Source organism: Camelus dromedarius, chromosome 19, assembly GCF_036321535.1.
Source record: "Camelus dromedarius isolate mCamDro1 chromosome 19, mCamDro1.pat, whole genome shotgun sequence".
Lineage (NCBI taxonomy): Eukaryota > Metazoa > Chordata > Mammalia > Artiodactyla > Camelidae > Camelus > Camelus dromedarius.
The window spans coordinates 18315251-18335078 of record NC_087454.1 but is presented as its reverse complement, the minus strand read 5'-3'; the positions used below and the strand labels follow the sequence as shown (position 1 = coordinate 18335078).

At 40.4% G+C, this 19828-nt stretch overlaps 1 protein-coding gene across 1 annotated transcript in view; it reads right to left on the bottom strand.

The window, feature by feature from the left end:
• ZKSCAN8 (zinc finger with KRAB and SCAN domains 8) overlaps window positions 1-18883 on the bottom strand; it is a 28648-nt gene extending 9765 nt beyond the window's left edge. Inside the window, exons 1-7 of the mRNA XM_064476051.1 lie at window positions 18710-18883; window positions 12187-12697; window positions 11449-11590; window positions 9541-9632; window positions 9103-9226; window positions 7555-8484; window positions 3284-3286 (exon numbers count right to left, since the gene is read on the bottom strand). Coding sequence (XP_064332121.1) covers window positions 3284-3286; window positions 7555-8484; window positions 9103-9226; window positions 9541-9632; window positions 11449-11590; window positions 12187-12603 — 1708 coding nt within the window. The 5' untranslated portion in view covers window positions 12604-12697; window positions 18710-18883. The remainder of the gene's footprint in view (window positions 1-3283; window positions 3287-7554; window positions 8485-9102; window positions 9227-9540; window positions 9633-11448; window positions 11591-12186; window positions 12698-18709) is intronic.
• Between the last annotated feature and the right edge of the window lie 945 nt (window positions 18884-19828).

Sequence of the window (19828 nt, the reverse complement as noted above, 5' to 3'; positions counted from 1 at the left end):
GCGGTTCTGCCCAGGCGTGAACGGTAAATTTACTGCTATAGGGAAGGGCGGTCATTTATGGTCAAGCCGAAATACAGAAATAAAGATTCTGCATTCTAAAGGAAATATGGGCACAAAACGCAGATGTGGAAGAGGAAACCTCTCCTAAATTAAGAGCTCCTAATACTTATTTCCAATCAGTTTCTCCCTTTTGTTTGGAACGGCAAGCTGAGGGTCTGGTGGTCATCGATCCCAAGTGTACCAGAGCTACACGCTGTTAATGTGACTCAATAAAACTCTGAAGACCTCAGGAAAGATCCGGGTATAATCCCGAGAGGAAAGTAGTCCCAAACTCCAGCAGCACTGAGTCAGGGGAAAAAAATCCTTCCCTGGGAGGTTGCATTTGGGCTTATTGCCCACGGTCCCAGGACCGCATCTCGGGGTTCGTGACCACGCTCCACCCGAGCCAGCCGAAGGAGAGGGAATCTGAGGGGTTGCAGCTGAGCAGCACCCACACTACCAACCAAATACAAAGCGGCTCAGCCTAAACAGCAGCAAGCTCCGAGACTTCCCCGCGGGCGTAAGTCCTCAGCACTTCCGGGGCGAGGCATAGCTTGTCCCCAGGCGGGCAGTCTGGGGCAGGGTCTGCTCGCCCAGGCCCGGACCTACTCGGTCATTTCTGGAAGCGCTTCTGCCCCAGTACACCCCCAGACTCGGAATTCCTGCCTCCGCCTCACGAAGGTGGTTTGGTGATTTTTTGCTTCCTGATTTTACCCAGGGTAGGACCACCCTTGAATCTTGGAATTTAAAGACATTGCAACTGGGAAAGAGCAGTGTCTCCACTGCGAGCCCTACAGAATTCCTAAAACTGACACAAGAGCTCTGATCTTCATTACTAATGATCTGAATTTCAATGCTGCACATCTTACTTGCTTTCTTCAAGATTAGGGACCAGACCCGAGAAAGCAGGACTTAAAAAAAAAAAAAAAAAAAAAAGGGCTTCAGTACTACAAAATCCCTTGGGACTACTCAGTCGTTTATTAAACTCAAGACAGTCAGTATACTGGTTTGGATGTACAATTTGATAAAAGGGATAGTTCCTAAAATGAAACAATGCAAGTGGAGACACTAAGAATGAATATATCCCATGGCACTGTATAAATCAAGAACTTAAAACAATAAGGGTCACAATCAGCCAAAAAAGAAATAGGCAGTCTCAGTCCTGGATTCTATTTCCACCTGTACCACTAACTTAATGGGTGACCTGATATAAGCCACATGACCTTTCTGGACCTCCATTTACAGACTAATGCATTGAAAAGTGATCTCAAAAGTCACTTCCAAACCTAGCATTCTATAGACCATATGAATAAAGATAAAAGTAATGGTCATTTCTTTGGTATATTACATATTTATACTGATCTTCTAATTCTGGGAATGATCCTTTTTAAACCTGTTGAAGTAAGTACCGCTGAGTTAAAGACTAGCTTTTAAAAGGTCTTTTACATCGTTTAATTCCTGATAGTCACATTCCCCCCTACATGTTTGCCTTCCTAAGTAGGATTTAACAAAGTATGTTAAAAACTTTGTAAGTGGGAATATGGCAAACTTTGACAACATTTTGGCTTGCGGTTTCCTTGGGAAGTTGGCAGTTATTCCTGTCTAGCGGCTTCCTAGGGGGCTGTTTGAGGGTCAAATGTCGTCCCAATCTTTGATAAGTTAGTAGCAGGTCCCCTGCTAAAGAGATAGACCCCAGTGATTTATGTTTCATTTTATGCAATGAACCAAGATATAGAAGGTGAAAACTAGATTTGTACTCCTATAACACCTTCCACTTGGTATAAAGAATGGAGACAGATCTGATGCTGAAGGCAACCTTAGGACATACATGCATGTTGCTGTGAACTCCAAACATTAAGGCTTTTTATAATCCTACAAACTGCAAAACATATAAACACTTATGATTCTCATAAAGCTTGGCATAGCTAATTTTTCTAACTGCAAAAAAATTTTATTATTTCATCTCTCTTCTTTTTCCTATATACCTTAAATATATCTAGACCAGGGTTTCTCAACCTTGGCACTGTTAAACATATGAAGCTCTGTCATTCTTTTGCTGTGGGGGTTGTCCTGTGCATGCAGGATGGTGAACAATATCCCCAGCCTCTATCTACTAGATGCCAACAGTATCCTAGCCACCCATTGATGGTACAACCAGAAGTGTCTCCAGACATTGCCCAGTTTCTCTAGTTGAGAACCACTGGTCTAATTTCAGATATAAAAGTCTACTCTCAAGCACTTTTGCAATGATAAATAGTAATCTTTAGAGTTTCCTATTTTCTTTCTTAACCAGTAAGTCTGGCCAAACAAATGGAAAGTTTCACATTTCAACTTTTCACAGGTACCCTCCTCAAATTGAATTTTTTGGTCTTAGTCTTAAGTGTAGGCAGTTATCCATGTATAACAGAAATGGGTCAGTGCACAAATTTTTAAGATACATCCTTGAAAGTAGTTTAAAATTTTCTGTAGATAAAACACCATAAATAATCCACACAATAATTCAACAAGCATTTATTCAACGCCTACTGTGTGCTCAGCACTGTACTAGGCACTAAGGGGTGCAGAGATACAAATGTAAAAGTTAGTATTCCTGCCCTCAAGGAGCTTACAATTTAATTCTGGAAATAAATACAAACGTGAACTACAATACAGAGTGCTAGAAAATAATTATAAAACAACTTATCAGTAAGTGCACGGACCACAGTACAAACTCAAAGGATCAGTGCTGAGGCAGCACAGAATAAGGGAGGTCTTAGTGTGAGGTGAAATTGCCAGGGAGAGCTCACTCAGAAGATACACTGGAAGCTAGGCTTTGAAGGGAGTAATGAACAATGAGCCGGGGCCACAGAGAAATCTAAGCACAGGAACAGCATGAGAAAAGGCACAGAGGCAAGGGCTTGTAAGACAACAGTGGAAGGTCACAGGAAGTTTGACCATGATGGATCAAGGTGAATGTACTGGAGAGTAATGAGGCTGAGGCAGATTAAGCATGGAGAACAAGGTAATGGAGAACTTGGAGCATCACTGCTCTGATAGGAATTATCTGTTGGGGTTCTTGAGTGAAAAATGAGACAACATGAAAATGGAGTTTGAGGAGGATCATCTTGGAAGCATACAAGGTATGGGAGGAAGGAAACTGAAAAGAAAGGATTATAATAACCTGGGCCTCAGATGACATGGATCAGCAGAGATTTATAAAGGGATGGCAAAAATGTAAAAAATCCAGCTCCTTCAAGGAGAAAACCAACTAAGAACTGGAACAACTTAGCAAGATTTTGGACATGAACAGTGGAGACCAGAAAAAGACTAAAGGATAACTCCAAGATTGGGATAAGAAATGAAGGGTAGTGAGTCTGGTTAGGGTAAAGATGTTAAGCAAAGATGCCTATTTAAAAGGAAAACGGGGGCTGGGGACAGAATGATGAGTTCTGTTTTCAAATAGCAAGAGAGGTACCTGGGGAGAAGTTCACAAGTTGAGAGACGACCCACCCCATACAGAAATACAGAAGTGTAACAATCAAAATAGATGAATAGAAGTATAGAAAAAGTAGTGAATAAAATTAAGACATGGAGATTTTTCTCAGTGGAGAGGAGGGAAAAAAAAGACCAATAAAGAAAAGCTAAAAGTGAAGAAAATTGACCAAAAAGGAGCATAGAATTCCTGAGATGCTGGGGAAATTCAAGAGTATGAAATATAGATCAAGGACAAGAACAGAGAAAAGGCAGTATTTATCCACTGATGATTCTCAGGACATTTCAGTGGAGTAAGTAGAGCAAGAAGTTTGAAGAATAGATTAATGAGGCAACGGGGTTTAACAATGGATAACAGGATTGAAAAACCATGAATGACAGAAGAAAAATAAAATGGTAGTTGGAAATGAGCAGCCAAGTCGAAGCTTTCACACATTTTATGCTGTAGAGGAACTTCCTGTTGTCGTCTTAACTATCCATCTGCCTGGCCCAGGGCATGGATGTTTCATTTCCCTCCACAATGCTACTTTCTCTGGGGCAGTTTAAAGAGAAGTCTATTTGAATCTATGTTATTGGTTTGTCCTCCCAGTTTTTAAACATGTTTTACTTTTTAAAACATGTTTTACTTTTTAAAACATGTTTTACTTGCAGAATTTAGCTTTCTAGTACCACAAAGCATCAAAGTATCAATATTTAAAGATATAATTATAAACCAAAAAATTTTGGTAATTGTACTGGATTTGCACTATACTGTGCATTTCCTTCCCCAGTAGCTTTTAGGAGCAGGGATATGTAATTTTTAAATGGCTGGACAGGGTTAGGGTGTTCATTGAAGATATGGTAGCCCCGCTGTCAGGAGCACAGGCTCAGAGAATCGGGCTATGTGGGTTAGAATCCCTGCTCTATCACTTACTAGCTGTGTGATCTTTGTCAACGCACTCAATTCTCTAAGCCTCAGTTTCCTCATCTATAAAATGAAGGATATAATATCTATCAGAAGCATGAGAAATACATAATGTAGGGTTTGGTACATAGTAAGTGCTCAATAAACGTCAGCTATCGTTATCTAGAGCCCCAGAACCAAGAGTGAAACTAACTGTTTCATAGGGAATCAACCACTGCATTCTAGCATTGCCATTTTGCTCAATGGGGAAAATTTTTGAAACCTAAGATGTCTCTCCTAGGACTATACTGGATGGCAACAGTTACAGAAGAACCATTTTATCATGCCAGGTCCTAAAATGAAAAGCTGAGAATAGGAAAAGAAACTACTGGTCAACAGTTCATTTTAGATTAAAAGTATAAAAACAATCTGCAGGATAAAGGAAGTTAGTGCATTTCACTCAAAGGAGCTCAAAATAAGGTCAGATGAACCAACAACATTCTAATGCTAAGAGTGACAACTGGAGACCAAAAATGGACTTCTACTTATACCCCAAAGAAACAATAGCCTTTTTCTACTGTCTTATATATACTACTGGGCTATTTCTATAGGTGTGCTGAATCAGCCCTAATATACAATGTTCTTTCAAGTCACAGTCTTTTCTCACATGTATCTCAGTATAATACTAATCTTTCTGGTCATATTATTTTTTCTCTACATTTCTGCCAGATGCTTAGTAATTCTGAGATTTAAGTAGTCTGGCTACACATTACTCTGAGTAAAGAAATGTTAGTTGGTACACCTACAGTTATTTCAATATGGTGCTCTGCTAAGTCTTCATTGGAACAGGAGACAACTGTTCCTCCAAACTACATGGGAGGAGCATGCGTATACATGCACATGCATGTACGCACACGCACATGTATTCTCCCTCTGACAATGTACCCATCCTATGGAATATTTGCACGTAGGTAGCACTGGCCTTAGGCAGAATTAGTATCTCACAGAGAGTAAGGCACAACTGAAGCGGAGAGCAAGGATCTAGAAACAACTAGATTTATCTGTTTCTGGTTTCTTGTAATTTTAAGTACAAGAGCATTAGGAACGGTAATCTATAGGCCAAAGAAAGTGAGACAGAGAAAGGCAGAGAGAGGGGAACGAAGATAAGGAAACAAATAACGAAAAGCACTGTTTTGAAAAAGTAAACCAAGGAAACCGGGATGACAAATGACAAGCGGGTACCAATGGCTCAATGAAATAGGTGTAGATAACCTTGATGTTATTAGTGGTCCATGTGGGCCACAGTAGGGTAGAGAAGGGATGTTACAGGGAAGGAATTTATGACCCAAAAGGTGGACCTCTGCAATGTAAGATTTTATGACTTATTTTAAAAAACATCAGTCATAAAATAATTAGTAAGTGTGGTCCTTGTTCAGGATAGTCACAGTGTGAAACTGAGTACTTTATCTTGGAATTCATCACAATGTATATCATATTCTTCTGAATAGGATTAATGGAATTAACTCCAATTTTGAAACCCAATTTTGGAAATAGCCAAAAGTTACTCAGTCTTAAATATGGTGAACAAGTGAGTAATCAAACAGTCAAAAATGAGACGAAATTTAAGAGTAACAAAGAGTTTTCTTGTATGGTTTATTAAATGAGAATCTTGAGAGTGTTCCAATATCTGAAAGAGTGGCAGTGCTTGGAATAACAGCACTGCTAACACTGCTAGAACTGCCCAATCGAAAGAACCACCCATGTTTGGATGCTTCTGAAAGTCCAGAATGTTACTTTAAACCAGCCTCATTACTTTATACAATATCCCTTGGTATACTGAAAGCTTCAAAGATGAAATAGTGTCTGGTGATAATGAGTTTAATGTTGTGTCTGCTGGATTTTAGATGGGAGTGCACCAGAGTTCAGAAGAATGAGGAATTGTGAGGTGAAGTATTCGACAGATGACCACTGCAGATATGTAAAGCTAATGGCAAAAAACAGATGCAGAATGAGTGAGGTGCTGAGGCCACCAAAGGAGGTGGACTGAGGGTAAAGACAGGAAGTGACAGATCCTCTAGTCAGGGGGTTTGTGCAGACTGAGAGGAACCTACAGAGCAGTTTTGTAATGGGCCCAAGGGATGAGTGAACATTCTTTGTGAGGATTTTTATAACTTCTTCAAGCACCTCTGTCTCCTCTTTCTCCCATGTAATGCCTTAACGAGGATAGTGTAAATACCTATTCATACCACAGGGTACAACGGGAAGGTGGAAAGGAGAGTTAGAAGTCACCAAAAGGTACAACCATCCACACGTAAGAGCAGCTGGACTAAGTCTCCACTCACCTCTTTCTCTGCATCATTTGCACAACCATCACTAATGCGTCCACCTCCTTTGCTGACACAGGTACTGGGACTGGGGGTGGTGAAGGATAAGTATGGATGCTCAATGACTCAGTGGAGTCAGTGAAGGCGATATATGAAAAGAAATGTTGGAATGATGTTAAAAATATAGCATTTTGAGTTTGCTTGGGAATATGGATTGCCATCGACTATCAGGAGCATTAGAATCAAATAAAATGCAAACTTAAGCATAAATACATTGTGTCTGTAAAAATGTCCCTAGAACTAGGATCTCAGAAAGCTAAATATAAATATGTCTCACACAGAGGCTGCTTCAAACTCTAAAGCAGCTTCTTAGATCAGATTAGGAGCACAAGGGCACCGTCAGGGGAATAAATGGGAGGAGGGGAATCACAGGAGATGGGAAGAAGCAGAGGAACTAGGAGCAGCCTCTCAGCCCTACAGCTACTCACCTGAGACACAGTTAAGTGCCTCGAGCCACGACAAGCAACTTGCTCTAATGCTACTTCAAGCTTCTAAAGGATCCATCAGCCCATTGGGAGCTCCACTCCGTCAGACACCTCTCAAGGTAGTCAAGTCAATCGACCTGCAACAAGGCCATGGGCCCAAACTACTGAAGAGCTATTCTAACTCTGCCACCACTATCAATCCTGACCCTAGGCAAGGTTGTAATGATGCTGAACTTCCTTTTTAGTACACTGAAAAACTCTCACCAGCATGTGGTTCCTCTAATGTTGAATAATGCCCAAACTATGACTGAAGTTTTTTCCTAAACTCCAGTGGATTCAGATTTTTCCCCACTGTGGATTCTCTGATGTCGAATGAGACTTGACCTCTGAATAAAGGCTTTCCCACACTCATTACATTGATAGGGTTTCTCCCCCGTGTGAATTCTCAGATGCTGAATGAGGCCAGTGTTCCCATTGAAAGCTTTCCCACATTCTTTACATTTATAGGGTCGTTCTCCAGTGTGGATTCTCTGATGTTCAATGAGGCCTGACTTTTGACTGAAGGCCCTCCCACACTCATTGCATTTGTAGGGTTTCTCCCCAGTGTGGCTTCTCTGATGGCCAATAAGATGTGAGCTCCGCCTGAAGGTTTTCCCACACTCATCACACTCATAGGGCTTCTCCCCAGTGTGGATTCTCTGATGTCCAATGAGGTGTGAGCTATGACTGAAAGCTTTCCCACACTCATTACATTCATAAGGTCTCTCCCCACTGTGGATTCTCTGGTGCAGAATAAGGCCCGCACTCTGACTGAAAGCCTTCCCACACTGATTGCACTGATATGGCTTCTCCCCAGTATGGATTCTTTGGTGCAGGATCAGGCCTGTGTTTTGACTGAAGGCTTTCCCACACTCCTTACAGTGGTAGCGTTTTACTTTGTTGTGGATATCCTGGTGGGAAAGAAGGGCTGACCTGTAACTGAAGGCTTTACCACACACATTACACTGATAGGGTTTTTCCCCAGTGTGGATTCTCCAGTGGCGAACAAGGCCTGAACTCTGAGCAAAGCTCTTCCCACATTCATCACATTTATGCCGTCTTTCTTGGGTAGGATTTCCCCGCTGCCTCTCTAATGTGCCCAGAAGGTCTCGGGCTTCTCCACGCTCAAGACCCCCGATAACATCCCCGTTGCATTTGGCAGCTGTCTCTCCATGTGGCTGGATTCCAGAAGATATTACCTGTTTCGAAACTAATTCCCTGTTCTCATTCCTGGTCTCACCACCTGAAATAAAAATATAATAAACATCAAGCCAATGTCACTTCCTACTCTCTATGTTAGGAGAGAGGAATCAAGAGATAGGGGAAGAGGAAACTACACGTGGAACAGTTACACGGCAAAGCTTTCACCTGTCTCCAAAACACCTTCATAAAATGGGGAGAAAGGAGCAGGGCAAACAGAAGTACTACACACCAACTGGGGAAGAACTGCCATCGAAAAAGAGGGTGCAGGGAGGAGGAGTAAAGTAGAGATGGTATCAGCTGAGAAGAAGTGGAAGCTGAGGGGTGGGAAGGAATATGGAACTAGTACAAGAGCTAACGAGTAGAACAGGAATGGAAAAAAGCCCCAGTCATTACAGGGGACGAGCACAACAGGCCTAAGTATGAACTCAGCGCTAGAAGATTTCAATTTCCAACTGGCAGAGACCAATACCCAGCTACAAACTGTAAGGTAAGTGCTGCATTAGAGAATAAAAGTTTCCTTTTAGAACTCAGGAAGTCTCAACATTTTATCTCTCTGTTGGACTTTGAGTTTAAACTCAACTATGTCTTTCAGAAAGCTCAAAGCTACTGTACACACAAACAAACAGCCTTATATGATAATAACCAGAGCTTTCCTTACCCAGGGAGAACATGTTTCTGTAATTCTCTGGCCTGTTATCTCTACTCAGATCCTTCTGTGATGGATCAAGAAGCCACTCCTCTCGAATTAGGGAAACAGCCATATCTTCGATCTTCTCCAAAGTCTGAAACAAAACAAGATCCCCATTTGGGGACTGGGAGTGTTCCACAGCTCAAACACAGTGTCGGAGAGCTCCACCAGGGTTGGAGAGGATCAAGCGGTGGGATCGTACTGTATAAAGGGCTCTACATAGCTAGTTGGGAAGAAAAGGAAAATGCACCAGATTTACTGAGGGAAAATCGAGGATCAATCTGTCTCTTTGTGGAAGAATTTGGGACAAGTTCTTCATGAGCTCTGCTACAAACAGTCCAGACATGGAGTAGATGCCACAACACTGTCAAGTAGAGCTATGGGGTTTCAGTGAGGAGCACAACTCACCTGGAACCCTGCTGTGAGAAGCGCAGCTGTCATCTCCTGGTCTCCAGGACTTCCTTTCTGGGAAGGGGTAGGACTCTGTGAAGCAGACATGGCTGAGAGAAAAAGGAGCTATGAATGAGACCAGCCTTGTCCTGTGGTTATGGGGGCCAGCTCTAGCCCATTCCAAAATTATCTGTATTTCAGCAGATATGCATACCAGAATTTTCACATATGAAATGCTGATAATCTTTCTCTGGATCCATACTTATGGTTGCTCCCAAAACATCTGCACTTTGATGTCCCACTTAGCCTGAAGTTACATGACAAAAATAGAAAGTGTTCTGGTTTCCTAAGAGGAATTAATTTACAATTTCTTCTCTACCACCAAAGCTATAGCCTATCCTTGTGCTTGTATTCAGTATTTCTTTAGGTCCTGATCTCTTGGAAAACTGAATATGAGAACCAATCTATCTCTGCTACCATGTCTACCATGACTGGATCTGTTTCCTATAAATACCAAACAATATAATATCCAAATCACCACAGACTACTGCGTCTTGCGCAATAGGTTTTAGAACTTAAAACAAGAATTACATTATTAACTGAAAATGTTTCTATGATTCTTCTTTAGGAATATTAAAAATCCACTTACTTAAAACTGCTATAAATCACATAAGTGAAAAAAATAAGAAATGCGGGGCAAGTATGAGATGAGACTAGAATATCTTATCTTTATCTTTAAGAAAGAAAGTTCTCAAAAAGGGACAGGGAAATGTCTATAGGACACAGGAGCCAGACTGAAGAGGCCTCCTCTGGTCAAGTCTAAGACAATGTAAGCATCAAAACAAAGACTGTAACAGAATATTTCTGGAATAAAATAAGAATTTATGTGTCCATACTGATAAATAAAAACAAGATGGGGGGGAAAAGAAACATTCCCCATTATAATAAACAAACAAATGTAGAAAAAATGATAGAGTTAGAAAATAATCACTTTGTAACAGTCTTAGTAATCACCGATTCAGTCAAGGAGCATCAATGAATACTAAAACTAGTGTTTTAGCAACAAAAGTGTGATGAGGACAAGAATATTTACATAGACTCAAGAATATCTCCCCACAAATTATTTATTAATTACAATGGGAAAAATAGTAACTTTATAAGAAATAACCAATCAAGGATAACCTTAAGCAAGTCATCAAAGATAACACTACCAGTAACAGATAAATTTCTGTTGTAGCCCTGAGAAGGCCACAGTTTCATTTCCGGAGTGTTCCCGCCAAATATACACAGCCTGAATTCAAATATGAGGAAACATCACACAAACTCAAATTGCAGCCATTTTACAAGGTAACTGATCTGTACTCTTTAAAAAATGTCAAGATCATGAAAGGCAAAGAAAGGCTGAGGAACTATTCCAAGTTAAAGGAAACTAAACATAACTAATTGCAAAGTGTGATCTTGGACTAGACTCTGGAAGAGCATTACTGGGATGACTGGCAAACTATGTACATGAACTGTGGACTAGATTAGTATTGTATCGGTATTAGAAATTCCCAACCGTGATCAATTTATTGTGGTTATCTAAGAAAATGCTCTTATTTGAGGAAGTCATACTGAAACATTCACAAATAAAGCAGTATGATGATACCAGTAAAACCTCCAAAAGCTTATGTTGCAAATACACTTGGGTAATAGAAATGTGTAAATACATAAAAATCCCCAAATTCTTTAATTTGTTTGTGAGTTTACCACTAGGACTGATAGTCAGTATTTGAAACCTAGATAAACATTTAAACTAGATCTTATGGCTGGTCTGTAAACAAGTGATTCTAGTTTCTGGTTCTCCAGGAACTAGATAGATGTCTCAAATGTACTCTCTTTTTTTTCTACTTCCTCACTCCTCATCAATGAAATCTGGCTCCTTACCTCTCTCTTGTGACCCTTGGAGCACTGGAGATTTGTGCTGGGTTGCCACAGGTTGGGGCTGAGTATCTGGAGGCTCGGGTGCAGATTCCGAATGCACCACCTCCTCCCAGAGTACCCTATGTCCATGTGCACGAGCCGGGACCTGGAAACAATGGGACAGTTACATTATAAGAAACCCCTTTGAGAAATGAAGTGAACAGTGATGAGGACTAAGATCACATCCACAGGGATACATGCTTGGGGAAGGAAGAAGCAGAAACTCACTTACTTCCAAGGGGCAGTAAGGAACACGGACATGTTGATTAGCACAGAAAGGCATCATTTTCTGCTTAGCACTGAAGGAAAAGATTGCTAATGCCCTCCCTGCTGCACACAATGCCAATATTTTGCACTCCCAAAGCAGGAAAAGAATGATAAACTGAAACTTAAAGCAGTTCTCTTCAGTGGAAAAAACTTTTGCTGAGGAACTAGGAAACATGAGTTCTGGTCTCAGATCTACCTTTAATTATCTGCGTGCCCCTGAAAAAAGTAAGTTAAGCTCTCTGTGCATCAGTTTTCCATCTGGCAAATAAGGATATTAATACAGCTGTATGAATGTTATGAGGATAAAAGTGGATTTATATATCCTCCTCCAAGAGAAACTCATGCTCAGCATTTATTCTCCCACTGTTGTGTATGTCCCTCCACACAGCTTCCAGGACTCTCCCGGTCATAGCTTGCATGCCTCCTTCTACTTACCGGCCGTCCCAGTATATCAATTTGCCTTTCCAAATCTTCCAATAGTGTCACCACCTCCTCTCCATTCTCCAGCTGATGCTCCTTAACCAGAGTCTGGAGCTCCTCGGGCAGGATGGTCAGGAACTGCTCCAGCACTAGAAGCTCTAGGATCTGCTCCTTGGTGTTCAAATCTGGCCTCAGCCACTGATGGCAAAGTGCCCGGAGTTGGATCAGAGCTTCTCGGGGTCCTAGTGTCTCCTGGTAGCATAACTTCCTGAAGCGCAGGCGGAACAGCTCTTGGCCAGGAGGGTTACTTTCATGTAGACTTGATTCCTGGTCCCAACCATGATCTTCCTCTACCTTGACAATTACAAGGTCCTCTTCAGGAGTCTGGTCTGGTGGGGATGGGGCTACAGACTTTCTTGATTCTGCAGCCATTTAGGGCTGGAAAAGCTCAGGAGGCTTGTTCCCACTACCTTCTTTATCTTCTTAAGAGAAGAACCTTCTGAGGGCCTCTTTTTAAAGGATATTTCTTAAGGAAGAGAAAATGACAAATAGTGTAAAGGCGTAACAAAGATCATAGTAATTTACTAAGATATCTTAACAAACTCCCTACCATGACAGGGACTTCATTTAAGTGATCCTCTCCTTAGCCATGTGTCATGCCAAACCCACCTGGGACTAACCCTTTCCTTCTGCTTTCTCTCCTGGGGATGTGGAAAATGGCTAAACAAAGTCAGCAAACCATGTAGACAGGGTCTAACTGAAATTCTGCATTTAGCCTCAGCTGGTCCTCAGTGCTGCTTCTTTCAGTGTTTGCTATACATGCTGTACTGTTTTCATACACGTCCACTCTCAACCTGTCCCTCACTCTTAACAGATGAGACCAATGTCCATATAATTTAGCTCAAGGTATTGTCAAGAACTGTCCCAACACTTTCCTCTTCATCTAACATTCATTATTCTACCTGTGCTCCTCTCGCCATCTTCCCTCCTGTCTCCAGGCTAACAACTTCTACTATGGATTTCAGTTCTAGAACTCTCTTTGGAGCACAGGTCCTGCATCCAAGGAACCTGGGTGCCCTATAAACACTTGCAACCCCAATATCTAGCTCCATACACTAATGACATTCCAGAATGTCTTATAAAAAAGACATACAGTATGTACCCTTTTGAGTCTGGCATCTTTCACTTAGCATAATGTACTTGAGACCATCAATGTTGTTGCATGTAGCAGTTTATTCCTTACATAGATGTATGTTAGTTTATCCATCCCCCAGTTGACAGAGATCTCAATTGTTTACAGTTTTTGTTAATTACAAATAAAGTTGCATCTGCATATGAGTTTTTGTGTAAACATAGTTTTCACTTCACCTGTGTAAATATCTAGAAGTAAAACTGCTGGGTCATATGGTAAGTATATGTATAATTTTATAAGAAACTGCCAAACTGTTTTCCAAAGCACCCAACATGATAAGGGAAGTTGCTCCATATCCTGACCATCATTTGATATATATCTATATATATTTAACTTTAGACATTCTAATAGGTGTATAGTAGTATCTCACTAATGTTTTAATTTGCATTTGTCTACTAATAATGTTGAGCAACCTTTCCTGTGCTTATCTGCCATCCATATACAGTTGGCCCTCCATATCCATAGGTTCCACATCCTTAGATTCAGCCACCCACAGATCAGAGACATTTGAGGAAAAAAAAAATTCCAGAGAGTTCCAAAAGGCAAAACCTGAACTTGTCCCACATTACCAATTATTTACATAGCATTTACATTTTACTATAAATAATCTAGAGATGATTTAAAATATATGGGAGGATATGTGTAGCTTATATGCAAATTCTACACCATTTTATATAAGGCACTTGAGAGTCAGGAAATTTTAGCACCCATGGGGGGTCTGGGAGTCAATCCCCCATGGATTCTGAGGGACAACTATATCCTCTTTGGTAAGTATCTGTTTAAAACTTTGGTGCATTTTTTTGGGGGGGGAGGGTATAGCTCAATTACACCCCAAATGGCCCCGGGTTCAATCCCCAGTACCTCCTCTAAGTGGAAATCAGTGAAGAAACCTAATTACCTCCCCCTCAGAAATCAAAACTTTTGTGCATTTTTAAGATTAGGAGATTTTTTTTTATTGTTGACTTTTGAGAGTTCCTTATATATTTTATTGTTGACTTTTGAGAATTCCTTACATATTTCATAAGGGAAATACATGACTTGCAAATATTTCCACTTTTTCATTTTTTTTAACAGTGCCTTTCCAAGAATAGAAATTCATTAATTTTTTAAAGTCTAATTTGTCAATTTTTTCTTTTAGGGATTGTACTTTTGGTGTCATATCTAAGAAATCTTTGCTTAATCCATGGTCACAAAGATTTTCTCCTGTTTTCTTCTAAAAGTTTTATAGTCTTAGGTTTTACTTTTAGCTCTCTGATTCCTTGTGAGTTAATTTTTGTACAGAATTGGAGGTATGGAAGTGTTTTTTTTGTTTGCGTACAGCTGTCAAATTGTTCTAGCACTATTTGCAGAAAAGATTATCTTTTATATACTGAATTATCTTTACATCTTTGTCAAAAATCAATTGACTATATATGAGTGTGTCTATTTCTGGAATCTCTATTCTGTTCCACTGACATATATGTTTATCCTTTCACCAATACAAAACTGTCTTGATTGTTGTGGCTTTTAAAATCTTGAAATCAAGTACTAAGAGTCTTGCAACTTTGTTGTTCATTTTCAAAATTGTTTTGGCTTCTCTAGTCCCATTGTCTTCTGATATAAATTTTATAATTGGCTTCTTGGATATATGTCTGGATTTTATCTTCAGTATCAGGCATCATCTCTTGCCTGCAGTTGCAGCGGTTAAGTGGTCTTCTTGCCTTTGGTTATGCTTTTCATGTTCCACAAAGTTGCCTACTGTGTGTTGAATTGTGTCCCTCCCAAAAGATATGTTGAAGTCCTAACCTCTGGTATCTGTAAATGTGATCTTATCTGGAAATAGGGTATTTGCAGATATAATCAAGCTAAGGTAAGGTTATACTGGAGTAGGGTGGGACCTTAATCCCATACAACTGGTGAATTTTTAAGAAGAGACACAGAGGTTAACAAAAAGAGGCGGCCACGTGAAGATACAGACATAAAGAATGTGTATGTGACTACAGAGGCAGGGAGTTATGCAGCTGCAAGCCAAGGAAAGCCAAGGATTATCAGTGACAACCAGAAGTAAGGAGAGCATGACCCTGTTGACACCTTGATTTTGGACTTTTAGCCTTCATAACTGTGAGAGAATAAGCTGCTGTTGTGTTAAGCCGCCCAGTTTGTGGTACTTTGTTATGGTAGTCCCATGAAACTAATATACTGCTAGAAAGATTGTTTTAACAAATATGTAATACAACTCACCTTCTTAAAATTTTCAACAGGAAATCCAACTTTTCAGCATAATATGTAATGTAAATCTGCCTAGCTTTATCTGCTACCAACTCTCCTTCATATAGTCTTTTCTGAATGTGGCTTTCTCATAATTCCACTGCCTTGCAGAGCTCTTTCCTCTAGCTCAGTGGTTCTCAACCAAGGGCAATCCTGCCCCCTTTTCCTAGGATTTGGCAACATCTGGAGATATTTTTGGTTGTTACAACTGAGAAGGTATGCTACTAGTATCTAGTAGGTAGAGGCTAGAGATGCTAGTAAAAATCCCATAATGCATTAACATAACCACCCCACAGCAAAGAATTATCTGGCCCAAAGCGTCAATGTCAATGTCGATAAAACCTGGTCTTGCTGAAATCATTCAACTCTAACATAAAAGTCTCAGCTAACCTGTTACCTTTTTAATTAGGACTTCCCTGTTGCCCCCACTCCTTAGCTGCCCTGCCCCCAGCAGATTAAGGTGCTCATTCTTGCCAAGGTAGTTCAGCATGGTCCAAACATAGGGTTTATCACATTGTGTACAGCACGTACCACAATGTCTGCCCATGGTCATGGTTTTCTTGCAAATGTTTGTGGCAGTGACTTTTTTCTTTGTATCTCTTTTTAAGTAGGAGTTATATTACATATTTGTGTGCCAGAAAGATAACAATGGCAGACATTGTTATCTCCAGACAATGGACTGGAGAAAAACATGACTGAAGGCAGCACTATAGAGAATGAAGAAGAGTATAACCAAGGGTAGCATATCCAAAAGCAGCTGGCAAGAAATGCTAACATCAAGATAAAGCCACAGACCTACAGTCCACAAAGGGAAAGAAGAAACAGGTATTCAGAAGGAAAATCAGATTACGTATTGTTCCTGACATGAGTCTTCAAAGGAGTGTATCTTTCAGAGTTTTGGCGGGTAGAGAAGGTGACATAGGGGTGGCTCATAATTTCTCAATCTAATGAAAACAGAATTCTTCCCCAGAAAAAAGCCCATAGGCACAGAAGTTTACATTCAGTTTCATCAGAGTTCACACAACAAACACCCATCCAAGAACTCCGGGAAGGTTAATAACCCCTACTTAGAGAGTGTGGACAGAAAAGAAAGAGAATTTGAAAATTAGACAAGGCTAATTACAACAGTTTGGGGAGTAAACTACAAGTAGGAAGAATCAAGGAGCAAGAGATAAGGTTAAATATGATACGTAACAACAGAGGATTTAATTCATAGACGTTAACTTTACAGAGAAGTGGGGGAATTTCCTGGAATAGTGAGATTTCAAGGAAGAGTGAATTTGGGCAAGAGGCTGAGATTTTTCTGGAGAGTTTCAAATAAGGGGTAATCAATTTTGTTTTGAATAGACGGGATTAACATCCATGGTTTTAAAATAATTCATTTTAAAAATCAATGAAAATATAATAAATTCTTAAACTTTCTTAAAATATACTTATAGATTAAAAACTTAGAGTCATTACCATGGGACATGAATTCTAAGCTCTGTTTTGAATGTGATACTACATAGTCAGAGTTTTACCATGTTTTCTTATGAATTCCCTAAAGTCAAGGTTCATCTTTACCTGAACTACTGGCCATCTTCTGTCTTATAATCAATGCTCATCAATACTAGCTATAAAATATTTCAACGTTAATGTTCATTACTGAACAGCACTCATGTTGTAGATACATTAAAATATTAAATTAAAATAATAATATAATTCTAAATGACATTAAATAAAGTCTCAATAGTGAAATTCATGGAAGTTATCTAATTATCAGTTTTTTTTATATTTGAAACTAAATTAGCCAACCAATCTTGTCCATTACCCATTTGATTATTTTTTTAGTAGCTAATTTTCCATTTTTAGCCTCTTCCCTCTCTAGACAGTTGACAATTACAACCTATAGCTAACCAAGTACAAAGATAGGTACTACAGAATTAGATCATTATGTATCTTCCTCTTAAACAGTTTTGTGTATACACACCTGTACTAAGCACCTTGTGTATAGACTGCTTTTTACATTCTCTTTTAAGAATACCTCGTCAACTTTATTGATTTAGGAAGTTAAAATAATCACTCTTCAAAACTTCTTCCCATCTCAAACGCTATAATCCTGTGAACTACTGAAGGCACAACACTGATTTTAACATATGATTATCTTTTCAATAGACGAAAAAGGAATGCTTTCTGCAGACTAATTTAAGTCTAATTTGGGAAGTTTGGGAGCTGAAAATAAAACAAAACAAAGATATTTTCCAGGCTTTAAAGATCAAGGTGAAGCAAACACTGTGCATTGCAAGTATCTCACACAGTGTAGGCTGAATGGTTTAACATCTACCACATTTTACACTTAACCACAAGATAAATTCAAAATACATATACATTTGCTAAAACTATGATTACTGCATAAATATACTTAACTGAACTAATCAAACAAAAATACAGATTGTTTTTTGGAGGTGGTAGTGGAAGTCTTAATTACTTAAAATTTATTCAAAAGTCACCTGAGTTTTGGAAATGGGGCCCCTCCTAAAGCGTTCCCAGGCATCTACTTCAATTAGCTTTAATAAACGAAGTAAGTAAAGTATTCTGAATGAGGCTGAATTTTATATTACCCAAGTTGTCAAAACATGTTTCTTTCGTACATTTATCTAGTCAACATAACACCATGCTCCGAATACACTACAAAGAGCAGAAAGAATAACTTAACAGCAAAAATAGTTTTCCAAGGATAGCTGGGGCTTCCAAAAGCAAAATATATCCTTTAGGAAAAAAAGAGAATTGTGACGGAAATGCAAAATTGCTAAGTAAAAACAATTGAGTGTGGAAACAGAGAGTGGGGACAGATTCCTATTTTAAAACAAATTAAGATCGATTGCAAACACCACCACAGAACGACTGGAGAAGAAGAAAGCGAATCTCCATTAAAGGTTCCCTCGCAAAAAGTTTGGGCAGGCGGACTCGGCCTGTGCCGGCAACCACAGCGGCCCCTGACCGACCAAGTCACCAAGATCTCGGCTCAGGCCCCGTCTCCGGACCCCTCGGGCTTGTCCTCAGCAGCGGCCTGGTCTGGCCACAAAGCACTCCCCTTTCTCCGGCCAGAACCATACTCACCGTGAGTTCCAGGGGAGGCCCAGGGTGGGGAAAGGAGGTGGCAAAAGGTGGACAGACTTGGAGGAAGGGCTGAGAGAAAAAGGGGCGAAGCTGTAACCCGACGAGGCCCCTCCAGCCCCCAACTTCCAAACGTGCGGAGGCACAACACCGGCCAACACGCATCTTGCCCCAAGCCACTTCCGGAAGCTCTCTAGGAATCCTGGAGGTCTGAAAGCTCTATGGTCCGCCGACTAAGGGGACGGGGCACCACGCCCCTCACAGCCGTATGCGGGGCCTCGCGTTCCTCCTGCGTCTGCGCGTCGGAGGGTTGTGCGGTTCCAGGGCGCCGTTGAAGTCCTGAGAATGACGGACTGTGGGGTCACCTCCGGCCGGCGCTCCTGGCCCACCCGGTCCGCTCCGCACGCTCGTTGAGGGAGCTGACGGTCCCCCGGGGGCAGATCCAAGGGCGTGCGGAGGCCAGGGCTGCGAGCAGGCGCATCCTGGGGTAGCGGTGGAGGAGAATGCGCATTGAGGATCCCTGTGATGGTAATTAGACTCGCGTTTGGCCGGGTTAGATACCCCTGTACTTTACTGTTCACTCTTTATATATATATATGTCCAGCCCTCCCCCACACACTACATATTCTTGAGGATGTAGTGTATATGGGAAATACGTTAATTATCGTTCATAGCTTTTTGAAACCTCTGTGGCACCTAGTAATAGTACACCTTATATTGTTAACTATTCAAACATAATTATAATTGAATATAAATTCTTTTCGCGTCTTTATAACTGTTCCACGCTTTCCTATCTTAATAAACTAGTCTCTTACAAAACCTGCTTTGCAGTTTAGCTTCAGTAGTAGACCCCAGTTTTAATACCACAAATTTCGAAAAACAAATCTAAGTTTAAATCTATGTTCATTCCTTATATACCATCACAATTTTAACTTTTTAGACTACATAGGATTTTGGGGTAGAGGTTGTGGATGTTGACCTTAAACATAAAACAGCCAATTGTTTTAACAGCAAAATGGGTTTATGGAGGGGATGGGGGTAAAGCAGAGAATTGCAATTTGGATTAGGCAAGCTATGGTGAATCACAGGCAAGTGCGAAAAGACAAAGGAAAGGTCAGCTTT